This window comes from Acomys russatus, chromosome 4, assembly GCF_903995435.1.
Source record: "Acomys russatus chromosome 4, mAcoRus1.1, whole genome shotgun sequence".
Taxonomy (NCBI): Eukaryota; Metazoa; Chordata; class Mammalia; order Rodentia; family Muridae; genus Acomys; species Acomys russatus.
In genome coordinates, this window is record NC_067140.1 from 64,596,570 (window position 1) to 64,614,760 (window position 18,191).

Genomic DNA, 18,191 nt, shown 5'->3' on the forward strand with positions numbered 1-18,191 from the left:
AAGGCTGGGAACTTTTATAGATTTATATCCCAGTATTCATGAGAAAGGCTTGGTGTCAGCTAACTGATCTCAGATCGCATAAGCTGAACCACAATAAACTATTGCCTCCTTACTCGGGAATAAAGAGAGCTAAGTGCTGTCCCTGCCCCATGGCTGCTGAGCTGACACGTCTTTGCTATGTGTGGCCTGAGTCCCAGGCACTCTGAGGATCTCTGACATTAAATCTAGACTACAGAACACATTTCTAATGATGGAAATAAATTCTAGAATATGGACTGTGCACTGATCCCTTCCACAGCACAAATTAACTCACACTTTTATTTTAACTATTTCTCACTTTAGACACTACTGCAGTGGTACCAATGAAGCAATGGTGTGCTCAGTTTCACGGCCCACAGCAGTAAAAGGAGGCACTAAGTGACACGCAGCACTACCTTGAAAGCCCGGGCTTCCGAGTTCCTGTTAGAAACAGTCTGTGCCAACAGACTCTGCCACCCCATTGGATCTTCCTTGTAGGAGAGCTGGCCTGCTCTGAGCTTTACATATAAAACTCCATCTTTGGAAAGAATAGACCTAAAAGAAAGAAAGAGATGGCTTTATGGGAAGTATCGTTGGTAGTTCTCTGCTAAAGCCAGTGTTTTCCAGTGCCGCTCTTAAACGGGAGGAAGCCGTCTCCATCCTCTGGCAGTACTGTTCACTAGGCGCAAAATGACGGAGCGCGCGCGGGAGGAGGGTCAGATGCGTGTTCACTGGGAAGGGATCCACCAGCTCAAGGCTGAGCTCTTCTCTCAGGGCTCTAACCTAACACAGCTGGTTCCTGTGGCCCTAGCAATACGCCTTATCTTAAAGCACTGCAGAGCTAGTGACTGGCTTGCAGTAGAAAGAAAATACTAATTATTCTAAGCACAAACAGAAATTAGCTACCAGAGAATCAGGAGATACAACTGGGACCAGACTAAGACACTTTTACATGCATCTCAAAACTTTCTATGAATTTAAATAATTTACACATTCCCAAGTTATAATAACATTAACACGCTAAGTAATGACTTGCATATGATTGACCTACCACAGCCTTGTTAGTTGTAACAAGAGAATAGTGAAAGGAGGCAACAGAAACCGTCTGACAAGAATCAGGTGTAACGAAAGGTCCCCTTTATATCAAATCTTCCTGTACCCACAGAAATTCCCATCACTGTCTCATGTCAAGTCAGCTCTAGTTACTCCATGAACATGTGTAAACATTTACAGTTTGACTTTCAAATTAAAACTTCTACATTCTAAAGCAAATCCTGCTTCAAAGACATAGACCACATTGTTCAACATGCCCTACATGCTGCCTAGCATGACCAAAGAGTGGCAAACACCACCCAGACACTACTCTAGAACCTCACCACCCTGTAGACGTCTGTGCACACGTGACAGCTCTGCGTACTTACTTCAAGTGCTGCTCTCCCTTGCTCAAGTCTATGAGCAGTTCCCAGTATCTCGGCCCTTTAACTTTCATCTGCAGGGACAAGAATAAACACAGTCATTCAAGGCTGGCGTGCTGAACGTGCTTCTTAGAGGAAATAGTGACTTGGCTACAATGAGCCCCCTATTGGTTAACAAGATCCAACTGCTGTGAACCGTGTTCTGAAAGGATAGAGACTATCATATCAATAAAATCCTCTAAGTCAAGACCTCCTCTGCCCTTGTAAATATTGCTCCTGCTGTTGGTGCTCTCCTCTTTTCTTAAACAGGGGGAACCTTTATAACTATGCAGTTCTGTTTCAATTTACCCCGTGGGTAAACCACCCAAGTTGCACCAACTTACCTGCTTTAAAAGATGAAGTTCTGGAAGAAGCGTTGGAGCCATCAGTTCTTCTTTGGTCTGTTCATACCACTGAGTGCTCTTTACAAAGGCAAAACACAAGCCAGCATTGGAAAAGCGGTCACTCTGTGTGTAACTATGAAATAGCACAACTCCTCTAATAGTCTTTTGCTTGCCAGTGCTAGGCTGAGCCCAGAGCCTGGTGCATGCTGGAGCTGAGCTACAGCTACAGCCCTAATATTCACACCTTAAAGGGACTCAAGGCTACACTCTACTTCAGAGCATTTATCCTCTCAACACCCTGGGGCTTGCCCTTCACTGAGCAGCAATCTTGAAGGGCTGTGCCTCTACAACGTAGGCTTATACACATGCTGAGAACAAGCCTCACTTCTCAGCCTCTCTTCCACTGTGACAGTTGCCCCAAACTCTTCACCAGGATAAGAGCACGCTAGCATGCCACACAGCCCTCCAACTGTTACACTGTCATCACTGAACTCACGCCGGGTCATTCATGTCCTTTAGGAAATGACACCATCACCTCACTTTCATATACCGAAGTGTAGCACGTTTTGACAAACAGAAGTATTTAATGATTTGGTACATACTACATGATTTGTAGTCTATATATGAATTCCAATGAAAGATTACTTAATACACAATTGGGGATTTCAAACATTCAGCAAAACCAAACCTTAAGAATCATTTTAAACTAACTCACTTTGCAGAACACTGTAATTAGCCACATAAAGTTACCAGGAACATTTCCCTGTGGTCATCTCTAAAGACAAAGGAACAGCTGACAGTGTTTAAAGTTACACCCAAATACAAGAACTTGGAAAGCCTGGCAATTAGCAGCAACTCAGGAAGCTTCAGTCTTTATGACTGTTCACTTGGTATTATCACCTTTCCCTAAAATACTTTTAAGATAATCTGACCTGCAAAGATGGCAGGGAGAGTCAGTACCTTGTATGTAACTTCTATGAGGGCGTAGCAGGGCGTGTTTGTGTCCACGTCCACAGGAACCAGGAGCCTTGGCTCTGCAGCTAGCACATAGAGGTGGCGGAGGGCCTGGAGGTGATACCTGTGCACAGAAAACACAGAAGTGACAAGACCAGACTCCTGACAATCACTGTTAGGAAGAATCTGAAATGAAGAAGACAAATTCCAGTTTAAAATTGGAGACAAGGACCTTCTTTTACTAAGCTACCTTGCAGACCCCAAAGGGTACAAAAAAAAAAAAAAAAAAAAAAAAAAAAATCTAAGAAACTACTTAGATCTTTGATCCAAGAATTTTTCACCTGAGTTCACAGATAAAAAGTTTTATAAGAAAGTAACAATTAGCTTAATAAGAAAGTATTTATTAATGGTGGCCTGGACACTGATTAAAATAGCCATGTCCAACCATTTTTGGGGGCTCCACATGATACCTCTCGTCATCTTTCTAGGGGATGTGCTGTAGATGCTGGGTTTTCCTCAGGGTTGGTAGAGAAGAAAGGATGCCAGTCAGTTCTCCTCAGAGCAACGCTCTATGTACACATCCTTGCATACAAACTACCACACACACCACTGAAATACCCAGTAAAACACTGATCTGTGAGTGGTATGTATGTATGTTTGCTTTTGAATCTTCACAACTTATATTTTAGAAGGTACACATAAACGTTTAATTTTTAGATCCCAGTAAAGAGTAATGAAATAAGATTACAATAAAAAACAGGGATGAGGAGATGACTCAGTGGGGTTGGTAAAGTGCACAGGGTTTGAGTATGAGACGTGAGTTTGGATCCCCAGACCCAATATAGGGTGCAGAGGGACACGCCTGTAACACCTCCAGTGTCAGGAGAGTGAATACAGCGCAGAGGGACACGCCTGTAACACCTCCAGTGTCAGGAGAGTGAAGACAAGAGGATCCTGGGATCCTAGGGGCTTGGTGGCCAGCTCTAGATTCCAGGAGCCCTCTCAAAAAGCAAGGCGCGAATACCCACTGTCAATCTCTGGCCTCCAAATGTACGTATGGGACAGACACACACACACACACACACACACATACACACACACACACACACACACACACACACACACACACACGCAGAATCTGAAAACACTAGTGATAAAAAAAACAGCCCTCCCTCTTCTCACTCAAATCTATTCACCACTGTAAGTGTATTAAAAATAAAACTGAGAGCCGGGCAGTGGTGGCACACACCTTTTTTGTTTGGTTTGGTTTGGTTTGGTTTGGTTTGGTTTGGTTTGGTTTGGTTTTTCAACACAGGGTTTCTCTGTGTAGCCTTGGCTGTCTTGGACTCACTCTGTAGACCAGGCTGGCCTCAAACTCAGAGATCCACCTGCCTCTGCCTCCCAAGTGCTGGGATTAAAGGCGTGCGCCACCACACCCGGCGAGGCTCACATCTTTAATCCTAGCACATAGAAGGCAGAGGCCAGCCTGGTTACAGAGTTAGTTCCAGGACAGGCAAGGCTACACAAAGAAACCTGTCTCAAAAAAAACAAAACAAAACAAAACTGGAAAAGGGGTGGGAAGTCACTGCTATTAGCTATAATTAAAAATGGGGAGGGCAGCATTGGCACTGAGTACATGCGAAGCAGACACGCTGCCACGCTGCCACCCCACGGACCTACATTAAGATTCTTGGCGTTTATCACCAAATTGCTTTAGATATGTATCATGGTGCACGCCTATGATCCCAACACTAGGGAGGCTGAAGCAGAAAAATCACAGGTTCAAAGTCAGCCTGGGTCACATAGCTAGTTCGGTGCAAACTTTGAGTACACAGTAAAACCTTGTCTAGAACAGAAAGAAAAAAAAAGGGGGGGGGGAGGGACAGAGGCAGGCAGGAGGGAGGGAGGGAAGGGAGGGGAGGGAGGAAATTCAACTCATCACATAACCAGCACTCCACTGCAATAACCTGGCACCATGGGAACCTCTAAGAGACAGGATGGAGGCCACACGTCAGAGCTGCAGTGGGTTAACACTGTTCTTGAGCTTTGCCTAGCAGAGTTTGGATTTCAGCTCAGGCTACTTTCGCAGAGCAGTCTTTTCCTCTCACTGGTTAAACCTGACGCTATAGATGAAAGTGATGACCTAAGAAGCTCCCAGGGCTCCTGACCCTTCACCACTAGACAAGGAAAGCTGCCAAGTTTTCTTTGGGCAGACAACAGAGGGCGCTATCGATTAAGTACAACACCTGCTGCCTTTATGTCATTTATTTGCTTTTCCCTGGAAATGCACAAGTCGGTAATTCTTTGTGCCCTACAATGCCCTCTAGATGGTCTATGATGCTGACTTTATTTGACTTAGGGTTACTGCCTCCCACCGCTTCTAAATTGTGTGGGTTTTTTTTATAGGTCTCTATTTTTGTTTCTTGTTGATGTCATTTACACAGAACTCAGCAATTACGTAATAGAAGGCTCTCACATCACCACTAAGTCAGATTTTTTTCTTTGAATTAAATAATCATAACAGAAAAAATATTTTTATAATTCCCTTGGCTACTGAAGTTTGAATGGTAAATTTGTACCTGAAGATAACTCTATCTGGCTTTACAACAGTTTGACAGATGTGAAAATGACCAGACATCAGATGTCCAGAAATTTCTTCTAGTCTAATACTTTGAAAGAGACACTTAAAACATTTATCTAGGAAAGTAAGGTCAAAAACAAAGCAACAGTCCATGAAAGTAGAGCGGACTGACTACCTTCAGGAAACAGGCTAAGCATTGCACAGGACTCACCGGTTGTCAGTGCTGTGGGCCGGGAAATGTGGGTAGAGGGCACAGAGAAGAGCAGCAATGGACGAGTTGGAGGTGCTCAGAGAATACCTGCAGGGCAAATCCAGTGGGGCAGATAATTGTTAACTTCCTGCTCATGTCTTCAAGCTTTCTTGGGTCAGAAGGGGGGCTGTACTGTAACAATACTGGTAAGAAGCCATGACAAGCGAAGTGTAGCCTTGGCAGGGGACAGCTCTTTACAGTTAGTCCTTGCATCGTTTTCAGACTGACTATACTCAAAACAGAAGCAGCGCTCTACAAATGCCAAAAGTCAACCCAGGAATTAATACACGATGTTTACCCTAAAACAGCGGAGTGAGGGTGATGGGGTATTTTATCATTTTGATAAATCAAAATTCAAAGATGAAGATTCATATATTAACAGCAGAAACTTAGGGATTAAATGTAGCAGTGCAGGCTGTTATAAATACCAATCTCACAGAAAACATGTGACCATTTAAAAATAAACCAATCACTAAACGCAATGGCAGGGGCTGGGGAGATGGCTCAGTGGTAAAGAGTATGCGCTGCTTTTGCAAAGGAGCCCAGTTTGGCTCTCAGCACCCATGTTTGGCAGCTCACAATTGCCTGAACCCAAGCTCCAAGGGACCGTACTCATGTGCATAAACCCTTACACAGACACACACACATACAAACACACAATTAAAAATAAAACATTTTTATAAAATAAAGGCAGAAGCAGAGACACAGAAAAGCGATTCAATCTGGAAGACAAGCAAGCAGTCACACATGGGCATGGTGCACATGGGGCTGTGAGAACACAGTAGGTGCAGGTACAAGCAGTCACACAGGGGCATGGTGCACATGGGGCTGTGAGAACACAGTAGGTGCAGGTACTTGTTTGGAAGGAAGTAACTTCAAAAACCATAAAATACAAAAGAATTTTTATAACTAACATTCCTTTACCCATTCTTATTGGCTCTCTAATTTTCATTATTGTGCCAAGAATTCAAAAGTTGGGTATTACACATGATAGGTAAGTGCTTTATGACTGAGTTGCAGCCCCCAGCCTTTAAGCATTGATACTTTTAAATTACTAAAAAGAAGCAATTGTCATAAAACATAGTAAGAAAACACACATAATCTCTTTCTTCCAAATCTCTATTTTTTTTTAATAGTTCTGGAAAGGAGACAATAAGCCTACATAACTTTCAGAAACTAGAGCAGTTGTCCAAAGTCACAGACATCAGATGGGTAAGTGAAGCCACAGTTAGAAGCTGACGTGGCACTGACACTTCAACCCTCTGCAACTGGTAGAGTCAGTGCGGCTCTAATTAAAGTTTTACCAGGTTACTTACTATGAAAATGACAAATCCCAAGATTTGTATGAAAAAGGCCAAAAACAGAAAAATATACTTTTAAAAAGTGAAAAAAATAGATCACTTCTATAGATCTCCCTCATGGACTCTTCTTAAGTAAAGAACAAATAAAACAAAGCATACTCATTACCTTCCTCCTCCCAAAAAGAGGAGGCCCAGGGCCATGTGGTGGGCCAAGTGGAAGCCGTAGTTCATCTCCCCGCCCGTCCGCATGTGCAGGAAGCGACAGAGCTGCAGCACCTTCAGGTTCCCGGAGCCAGCCATCACCATGGCGAGGGACAGCAGGACCACACTCAGGCAGGTCTCAAGGTTGTAGGGCCCTGTCTGACGACACACAAACACGACTCTGTTAATTTTTGTTATCTTTCTTAATTACCAAAATATCTGACATTGGGAGATGACAAATGCTTATTATTTCAAAACTAAATCTACAAAAATGAATATTCTGGTTATGAAATATAATTCAATGCAGAGTTTAAAAATACAGCATCATAAAGTATACAATGAACCACCCACTGAAAACTGACATTAACCCTATAGTCACCATTCTCTCAGAAGTTCTTCCTGTACATACATATATATTTATAGATGAAAATCAGACACTACTACGCATGCTAGCCCTTTAATAACTTATAAGCAGTTCTCGCACACACAAAAGCCTTCTACAGCATGATTTTGCTACACCCAATGTGTAAGGCCATGTGGACATCCTATAACTTAAATACCTTGGGAGCTTCTGATGTTTTTAATTTTTCACATTATAAAACTACTGCACAGGTATGTGTTGCTAAGCAGGAAATAAGATCTTGTAGTCTCTTGTTATCAGGAAGCAATGTCTCAAGAAAACTTCATCCTTACTAGCTTTTTGGTTTTTTAAAAGGAAAGTCTTGGCATTCAGTGACATGACAATCCACAGATGTTATATGCCTCTCATTTATTCTTGTCATAAGAACTAGAAATGTTGGGCTGGAGAGATGGCTCAGAGGTTAAGAGCACTGGTTGCTCTTCCAGAGGTCTTGAGTTCAATTCCCAGCAACCACATGGTGGCTTACAATCACCTATAATGTGATCTGACTCCCTTTCTGGCTTGCATGTGTACATGTAGGCAGAGCCCTGTATATATAATAAATAAATAAATAAACAAATAAATCTTTTTTTAAAAAAAGAATGAGAAATGTACACACCCACAAATCATGTATTTTCAAGGGTAACCGCATTCTCACCTAATTTAGTATCTTAAGACCAAAACATAGAGATGAGCAGTGCTTCAATCTCACTTTAAATTCAAATAGCAAAGGTATCTGATAACTCACAATTTTATGGCTTATCTATGAATGTTCTTTGTTTACTTTATTCCCAAACAGAAGAAAAAAAAAAAAAAACAAAAAAAACAAAAGACTTACCACAGAAGCATTGGGTGCAGATAAATAATTCATAAAATCTTTTGCAAATTTATGCTGGAAAAAGAGAAGAAAAATTGCATGTTAAAAGTGGCATCTTAAGGCTTTGACTGTAAAACAGAAGGAGAGCGCAACACAGCAGCACGAGCCAAGATGTTTCTCACCAAACAGTTAAATGCTGATAAGTTTTCTGAGCCAGCAAATCGAAAACCCAGAGACAAGCAGGCTCCTGCGATTATATAGACGTGCGCTTGCCTGAAAACAGATTACAGGAAACATAATGTTGCTACTGTCCTTTAAAATCCATTATCATTTACCCTCTTGGAATAAAAATAATATTCATCTTTTCCAAACTAATTTACAGCCTTCTGAGACTGCTGAAGAAGGTCCCTAACCAATCAGCAGATGTCAGAGGACCCTGACTGCAGAGGACATGTGACCCTGACTGATACAGCCTCCCTCTTAGATGACATTCTTTCATATACCGCAAAGAAGGACAATTTTAAAAAGTATTTCCCCCAATCATGAATATAATGAGAAAAAGGGAAAGTACATCTAAATTTCCATTTTTTAATTGTTTGAGACAGGATCTCATGTGTCCCACACAAAGGATTCAGAATTACTCAAACCAAGTACCACTTCTCCTATGTAACCTAACTGATCTGACAAGTGCTAACATCATTAATAGTATAAAATTACATTACTTACGACAAGGTTTCCAAATTCAAATCCTCTGAACAAGGCAATTCAATTTCACTCAGAGAGATACTATTTTCTCTTATAATCTGTCAAGACAGAAAGCAATAATGCCTGAACACCACTTTCCCACTGTTCTAGTTACAAATACATCATGAACTAGCTGTCATGGCTGTATTTATAGAAAATATACTCCAAAGTGAGTGATTTATATATACATGGATAACCCGTTGTAACATTCATGTATACTAGAACTTAACTGTAGCATATAGGAACATACAGAATTTACCTGTAACACTGTATAGGTGTTTGACTGTAGGCACTTCTAAGCTCCTGTCAATTGTTTTGTTTGTTTCTTTGTTTGTTTGCTGTGAGGAGGTGCATGTATAAAGGTCAGAGGACTTCTTGTAACTACGATTCTCTCCTACCGTGTAGTGTTTCCTGGATTAAACTCATGTCTACCAGGATTGGCAGCCAGAGCCTTCACCAACTCACTGAGGTACCTCGCTGGGCCTCCTTTGGGTCTTTGGTAGAACATAAACCTTGGAGCTTGACAGCCCAGCCTCAAAGCCCAACGCTAAGGCTCACACGAGTTGCCTGACAGCTCTGTGACTCATCTGTAAGTGAGCATACTGGAAGTTAATGCGCTGACAGCTCTTAGAATTAGCAGGCTGCGTACAGAAGCGTTTGTATTGGCTACAGTTATCACCATATAGCTATACCAGCCGTTGTCACAGGAGCACACTGTGCATCAACTAAACGCCTAAGAATATGTTGCTAACACTGGGAAGAAAATCCCTCTAGGATCTGGTCCTTCATCAGCTTCCTATGATCTTCTCAAGTTATTAAAAAAAATAATAAAAATAAGAATAGATCAAAGACAGAGCTATAACCATTTGCAAGCAGGTAGAGGTACATGGAAAATAAAAACAGTGTGGTGCATGCCTGTGAGCCCATACTCAGAGGGTGGAAACAGGAGGATTCCAAGTGAGGCCAGCCAGGTGTCAAGAGCCAGCATCTGGGCTATCAGGATGATTCTGTCCATGGCCCACGTAGCATAGTGCACTAAACCTCAGCATCTGTGCACCGGTTACCGCATATTTTCACAATAGCTTGACCCATGACATCAATAAACTGAAACTGCATGGGTGCCCAGCAAAAGACAACAGAAGGAAACTGGCATGTTCACATGACAGAATAAACCTAGAGGAAGAACTATTAAAATACTCAGTGATATCACATGCTATGCTGAGCAAAAAGCTCATACAAAAGATATGTACTACAGATGGCTTCGTAAAATCAATTCATCAGCAAGATTAGCGCATCCGGGGGACACGTTTGCAGGTGGAAGGTTTAGTGCTCAGAGATGCAGCGTCGGGACGGAGTTTGTGTCCGCAGGCACGACACCAGTCACGTCTCACTGACAGTACACTTAACTGTGTGTTCCACAGCATCGGGACAGAGTTTGTGTCCGCAGGCACGACACCAGTCATGTCTCACTGATAGTACACTTAACTGTGTGTTCCACAGTATAGAAATTTATCTTAATAGAATAAATGAAACTAATTATTGATATCTAGCTAATGATACCCATACTGAGATATTACAGAGAAGTTCATTACTGTTTATAACTTAAACATGTATTTTAAAATTATGAGTGAAATAAAGGACTAGGTAAGCAGATAGATGTGCAATTAGACAAATTTATCCAGTAAAATGTTAACTATAGAATCCATCAGTAACATGGGTGTACATACAAAGCTCGTTTATGTTTTAGTTTTAAATGTGTTCTACATAGAGTATGGAAGGGAAATAATACAGGACACACTGGCTTTCAGCGACAGCTACTTACAATACTGATTCTGAAGCCTGTTACACGGAGACCGCTTGCTTTTAACTAATACACGCAGCTTATTTCATATATATGGTAAAATTGCAAATTTTATAACAGAATCTTAGATAAATGTATACTTAGAATAAAATATCAAAAATATATCTTTAGAGTCATTTAATTTTATACAATACACTTTCAAGCCTCATAGGACAAGGGAAGACCAAGAGGTCTGTGGTCAATATACAAGTTTTTGCCAATTTTTTTTACTTCTTTTCATACACATGTTCATCTGGCATGTGACATGTATACATACATGCTTATATGTATGTGGGTGCCTACACTTGTGTGTGTACAGGGGGACCTGAAGGAGCTCTGGCAGGCCTCAGGATGGCAAACGTAGCTCTGGCAGGCCTTGCCCCCCCCCCATTCCCTCTTCCTTGCTAAACTGTTAGATGACATTCCTAAAGGTAGCCACCAAGGTCTACTCCCTTAATTTGGCCACTTCCTCCTCCTGGGGGTGACCACCAAGGTCCAGCTATAAAAGTATTAAAGTACAGCAATCAAAAGCCCCCTTGTGGCTACCCTAATTAACCTGTCTAACCAAAATTAACAAACTCATCTTAACATGGGGTCTCCCCTTGCACCATTATAAACTGCCATTTGCCTAGAGGCCACATCTCTCTCTTGTCTGTCTCTTCTATATCCGGAAGCAGTCCTTTGTCCCTCAGGGTCAAACACCCCTGGCCCCTCTCCCTTCTCTCTTGTCCTCTAACTCCTTTGTCACTTGTCCCTGCCCTCTGTCCCTCTGGGGCAAATGAATCTCCTCTGTGCTGAGAACTTGGTCTTGGGGTATCTTGAGCCAACCTCAAGGTCCCTACAGGTATTCTGAGGCTGGTATCAGAATCGCCCTTGCTCCTCCTCCTGTCTTATCCACTGAGGCAGGATCTCCTAACCAAACCCAGGGGTCACCAGTATTTCTAGTCTTGTCAGCCAGCTTGTGCACAGGAATCTCATCCCTACCTTCTCCCACCAGGATTTACAGGGGATCTGAGGACCCTAACATACCACATGCCCACCCCCCAGCATCTCAGAAAGCACAACCACGCAGAGTATACACAGCAAGCTTTAGTAGAAAAGATTCCCGCACTACCCATCCCAGCACACGGTCTACAGCCTCTGCCAGAGATAGCCTCCAGGATCCAGTGGGTCTGGGATAGAAGGGTCCACATGAAGAGTGTGGGCTTGAGCAGGACCAGGCCGCCTCAGCCCATGACCACCCCTGCGAAGGAGGAAGAGCTGGATGCCTTAGCTCTAGGCCTCTTGCTCCCAAGACAAGCACTCAAGCTGCTGTGCCATCTCCTCAGCCCCCAGTCTACACTTTTAAAGTGAAATTCTCTCTGTCTTCAAAAGGTACCCCTAAAAGTTAAGCAGGAAAGACTGCTCAGCAGTTACAAGCGCGCACTGCTCTTCAGAGGACCTGAGTTCAATTCACAGTGCTGCTACAGGCAGCTTAGAACTGCACGTAACCCCGTCAGCACTAACATGTGGACACATGCACACTTAAAAATAATAAAAATAAATCTTCAAAAAACCTTGCAAGAAATCACAATTTATGTTACTAAAGTTACAGTATTTATATGTACCCACCTGAGGAACATTGCTGTCAACCCACTTGGAACTTGGTAAAATATCATCCCACAAAATCAGGCACCGGGCAAGTGTCTTAAAAATGAATTACAGATAAAATTAATTAGGTAAAACTCATGTATTTCCTAACACTTTTAACAGTAAGTAAACTAAGGATTAGGTGCCAACTAACAACTACTTTAAAAGACACACACCCACAATCAACTAAACATATAAAAACAAAGGTTTTGCTCTTTAAAAAAATGACAATTCAGTTCATCATCATCAGAGTTTCAAGGGTTTGGAAAAGGCTTAAATCACAAAGCACCGAGCCATAGCTCAGCATACACATCAATCTGAAAGCTTCCGCATTCTAGGTTCAAACAGGAAAGCAGCACAGAACAACTGTAGACAGCACTGAACCTCACAGCGCTGCTGCATCCTCAGGACCACTGAAAGCAACACAGGGTCCCGCCCACATGGTGCCTCTTAGTAGGTGCTGAACAATAGGGCAAGAAACGTCATTCCAAGTACTAGCTTTCAAGGTGGCCACCTTTCCTAGCCTCCTAAGTTCTATTTGGGAAACTTCAAAAGAAAATTGCCAAACAGAAAAACCTGACATGTTAAGAGTAAAACCCTTTTGTGGAAAGGCATTTAGATTTGCAAACTAAACCTGAGGATCCCATAAAGTGCTCCCTCATGTCAAGAAAAATGAAAATGAGAAAGCACCATACCCTAAGCAAGAGAAATTCTGGTTTCACAAAGTCCAGCAAATACATGGTATCTGGAGCTCGCAGCCAGTCAGCAATAGATCTGTTGGTAGAGGAGACAAATGAAGGAGAAGGCAGCAAATCAAGACATCACACCACCACCACCCCCCACCTCCCAGGGAAATGTCTAGCTTTTCCATTAATACTTCACACATTCTGCCATATTTATTTTTTATGTCTCACTATAACATAAGCTCCATCAGGATATTTTTAGTTTTGTCTTGTTTACTGGAATACCTCTAGTATCAAAAAGACACTGAAATAACATTCATCTAAATAGAATATTAATAATATCTTTTACCACTTTGTTAATTCTGTATAGAATTTTCCTAATTATAGGAGTTTAGAACTTTGTAGAGTTTTATGAATCTCAGAATATTTTTCAAATTAAATGAATTAAGGTGAGCTGAGGACATAACTCAGGACAGGCTAGGAAAATAGAAGCTTTAGTCATTAGAAAAGCTTCTCAACAAAGCAGAAGCCATTTTGACGAACAGTGAACAAGGACAGAATAGCGCTAAGTATCTCTGGCTTAAACAGTACTCACGAGGCTATGCCAAATCTCTGAAGGGAACTGGCAGCTCTTTGGGCTAGCCCTCCATATCCTTGCTTCCTTATCCACTTGAAAATACTAGGCGGGGGGCGGGGGGTGGGGGGAGACACTTACATCTAGATTAAGCACAGATGGTTTTTTGATTTTTTAATCATTATTATCTAAACAATTCAGAACTGAAAACCATTTATATGGTATATATTTCATATTATAAGTAATCTACAGATGATTTGAAGTAGCAAGATGAAGTGCATAAATTACATGCAAATCCCAGGCATTTACGGGAGGGCTAGACCATTTGCGAGTTCTAGTGTCTGTAGGGATCCTGGGACCAACACCCTGAACACAGTAAGACAAGCATCCTGACAGAGAGTGGTCCTAAATAAAGTCTACCCGGCTCCCGTCACCTGAGGGAACAGTCCTCAAGTGCTCTATCACAGGAGAGAAACACAACTGAGAAGATGTACGGCTGAGGACAAAAAGGATGCCGCACATCATGAGGGACAGCTGAGGGTGCCAGTACCTGTTATTGGTCTTTAAGTAGATCATAGCCAAAGCCAGTGTGGCACCTGGACAAGTCACGTCCACGTTTATGGTATCGCCTTCCTGGTGAGAGAATTTACTCATGTAAGAGCTCTGAATTCACCCGCCGGAGCAGAGCCCCAGCACACGTTCAGCTGTTGTAGGAAAGCCACAACTTTGCAGTTAATTTCTTAGCCTATGGCGTTCTCATCTCTTACTCTGATTGACTTACTTTAATTTGATAACTTGGAGACTTGTGTTTCTCCCTGTGCATTCCAGTTTGGAAGCGCCTATGACCTCCAACCATGTACTGATACAGCTGCTCAGGCACGTTGAGATCAGACATACCAATCAAATTGCTGCCATGCTAGAAAAATCAAATAACTGAGATGAAAAAAAGGCTTCCAGCAGTAACTCAGTAACACACAGCCATGATAAACAAAGAGATACACCTCAGAAGATATTTTAATTTTGATATTTTTTCAATTATAATAAGCATTATGCACATCAATTGATGTCAAGATATCAATTCTCATAAATATATGTTCAGATTTACAAACTTACATTTCATAAAATGTGTGAAGAAGTCAAAGGACATAATTACACTCAGAGTAAAGGAAAAGACCGAGTAGATATTCAAAACCTGAACTTGACCCTGAGTCCTTTCATTACTGCACCTCTGACTTCTTCCAGCAACCAAAACAGTACCTTACGGAACAGTCACTCAGTACCATGCTCAATTCTGTTGTATTTAAAGTGAGTTAACTCAATTTAGCAACCCTGATTGTCCTGTTAGCCATATTTGTTAATCTAATACAGCCTAGAATCCCCTGAGAAAAATGCCCTTAACAGGAACTGTCTAGAGGAGCGTGGCCTGTGGGCAAGTCTGTGAGGGGCTGACTGCCATGGTAAGTGGCTGATGTGGGAGGCTCCTGCCCACTGCGGGGTTGCCCTAGGCAAGTGAGAGCAAGCAGCAAGTGAGCGGACAAGCAGCACTCCTCCATGGTTTCTGCCTCAGGTTCCTGACTTGAGTTTCTGCCCAGAATAAACCCTGTCCTCACCTAAGGTGCTTTTGGTCAGTGCTTTATCATGCCAACAGAACAAAACTAGGACACTACCGAATAGCTTCTAGCAAGAAACTCATTTATAATGAGGAAAAGGAGGTACAACTTAACCAAGCCCAAGATTACCTAACTACTAAATGGCAGGGCTGTATACCAAACTCAGCAGTTCTGCTCAACAGCCATGGGGCTGCTTACCCAACAGACAGACACTGATGTAGTTAACTGACTGGATGCACCACTAGTCAGGACCACAATTCCAGTCCTGATCCACAGTGTGATGCTTTTTACATAGAACCACCTGCCTCTTCAGCGCATGTCAGATGTGAGGAGAAAACGCGTGGCCAACAATGACAGATTCTCAGGATGCACACAAGAAGCAACATATTCCACTACAACATTCTGAATACCATTTAGCTTGACTAGAAAACTGCCTTGGTGGTTTTTCAAGTAAACAGTAATTACATGAAATGTTTTTGGTAGCTTTGTAGATATCTCTTGGATGGAGTTAAAAATGGATCAAACAGACACTGCATTCTGTCACAAAGCAAGAGCTGCTATGGCAACCCTCGGCAATGCAGTGACCAACAGAGCACAAAAGGGGTTAAGGCTATTTCTAGCAATCACTACAGATTCTTAAGGCTTCAATCATATGCTTTTTAAACATATGTTTTTACTACCGTTCTATTTGTGTGTGTGTACGAAGGAAGAGAAGAGAGTGATCCCTATACGCATGTGAATGAGTGTGGTGCATGTCCACGAGCATGCAGGTACACACACACACACACACACACACACACACACACACACGGCTCCCTCATACACATGTGCGCAGGAGGATGCTGGGCATCTGGCTCTATCACTTTCAGTGTGTACTGAAATCCAAACTCAAGTCCTCATGCTTACACAGCAAACACCCTTTTTTGTTTTTTAAGATTATTTATTTATTATGTGTACAATGTTCTGCCTGCATGTGTGCCTGCAGGCATGAAAAGAAGGTACCAGATCTCATTACAGATTGTTAAGAGCCATCATGTGCATTCAACTCAGGACCTCTGGAAGAGCAGCCTCTTAACCTCTGAGCCATCTCTCCAGCCCTGCCACACAGAAACCTTCCTATCCACTGAGCCATCTCTGCAGCCCTATTTTCTTCCAGAGTGGTTTATCATTCTTTATCTTATGTCTTGATTTTTTTTTTTCCCCCAACAAATTTCAGGACGGGAGAGATGGCTCAGCAGTAAGGAGCACTAGCTGCTCTTCCAGAGGACCTGGTCTCAGGACCAGCACCCATATGGTTACCTACATGTAACTCTAGTTCAGGGGATTCAACGCCATCGGCAGGCACTGCACACACATGGTGAACAGACAGACATGCAAGCAAAATATTCACACACATAAAATAAAAATTAAAAAAAATATATAACTGTGAACATTTACATCTAAGTCAGGGGAAAGAGATCTTAAAGTCTCACATCTCAGGAATTTTTCTCTAGTGAAACCTAGAGATTTTGAGAAAAGAATCAATAAAGACAAGTCTGGGCAATGGGTTAAGTCACAGGATATCATTCAGAGCATTTCAGTGTGGAGGTGTGTGGCTTTTAAAAGCAGGGGAGACAGACTACTCACCCCCAAGCAGACCATGCCCAGGGCCAGGCCAGCAGCCAGGGAGTAGGACTCTCTGTCAGTGCAGTACTCCATTTCTGGACCAGGGGGCCGCCCTGCAGAGGACAGAGAAGCACAGGTCAAGCCAGTCTATGATAAATCCCAGCCTGTAGAAGTGTTAGGGAGTTCATTTTCCAGTTACCTAAGCTGAAGACACTGTCCAAAAGGTGTCCAACGTCGCCGTTTATCTAAATCTCCCAACGGTTCCTAAATTTACCTATTAAAGCTTCTCTATCAGCAAAGATTTTCAAATACTGGGAAAATTTGGGTTTGAAATTAGCAAAAAGTAATTATGTTTTTTAAAGAGACAATTGCTTTGGAGCTGGCCAGAGAGAAACCCCAGCAAACTGCCTTCTGACTACCATGTTGGAGCCCACCCCAGCACTTAAATAAGGGGGCAATTAGTTTTAAAAGACTGTTTTCACTAAAAAATACAATTTTTTTTTTACCATTTGAATGTTATTTTTATTAATCATAGATGTGATTAAAATGCTCAAGTGTATAATAAATAGAATGTTAATTTACTTTCTCCTTTTAAGTTAAAAACTGTGTTATAGGTTTTCATTTGACCGCATATAATATCCTGGGTGCCTATGATAAAAAAAATTCATACTTTTAAAAGCATTCCTTCCTACTAACTCTTTAGGGCAGCAGTTTTCAACCTGTGGGTTGTGATCCCTTTGGGAGTGGCATATCAGATATTTAATTATGAGTCATAACAGTAGCCAAATTACAATTATGAAGTAGCAACAAAAATACTTTTATGGCTGGAAGCTGACAACATGAACTATATTAAGGGGTCACACAGCATTAGGAAGGTTGAGAACCACTGCTTTAGGCAAACAAAATGTGTTTCCCTCGAGAAAGAGTTCATACTTCTGGAATTTTATTCTTCAGAGGAAAAAAATGACATTCAAAAGAAAAAGGTATGTGAAAGTAATCAGTGAAACAGTTGGGCATAATAGCAAAGAGATGGGGACAAGCCCTGAAAGTTGCTAGACATGACACGTGCTATAGCACCAGCACTCGGAAGGTGGGACAAGGAAAAGCAGTTCAAGGCTAACCTTAGCTGAGACCCTACCTTAAGAAGAAAGAAAGAAAGAAAGAAAGAAAGAAAGAAAGAAAGAAA

At 42.0% G+C, this 18,191-nt stretch overlaps 1 protein-coding gene across 1 annotated transcript in view; it reads right to left on the minus strand.

Moving 5' to 3' along the window:
• Anapc1 (anaphase promoting complex subunit 1) overlaps positions 1–18,191 on the minus strand; it is a 77,757-nt gene that overhangs the window by 8,118 nt on the left and 51,448 nt on the right. Inside the window, exons 30-43 of the mRNA XM_051144593.1 lie at positions 17,027–17,118; positions 14,572–14,706; positions 14,341–14,423; positions 13,229–13,307; positions 12,516–12,590; positions 9,047–9,123; positions 8,503–8,593; positions 8,342–8,395; positions 7,069–7,262; positions 5,563–5,649; positions 2,777–2,894; positions 1,817–1,894; positions 1,440–1,507; positions 435–573 (exon numbers count right to left, since the gene is read on the minus strand). Of these exons, the coding sequence (XP_051000550.1) occupies positions 435–573; positions 1,440–1,507; positions 1,817–1,894; positions 2,777–2,894; positions 5,563–5,649; positions 7,069–7,262; positions 8,342–8,395; positions 8,503–8,593; positions 9,047–9,123; positions 12,516–12,590; positions 13,229–13,307; positions 14,341–14,423; positions 14,572–14,706; positions 17,027–17,118 (1,370 nt within the window). The remainder of the gene's footprint in view (positions 1–434; positions 574–1,439; positions 1,508–1,816; positions 1,895–2,776; positions 2,895–5,562; positions 5,650–7,068; positions 7,263–8,341; positions 8,396–8,502; positions 8,594–9,046; positions 9,124–12,515; positions 12,591–13,228; positions 13,308–14,340; positions 14,424–14,571; positions 14,707–17,026; positions 17,119–18,191) is intronic.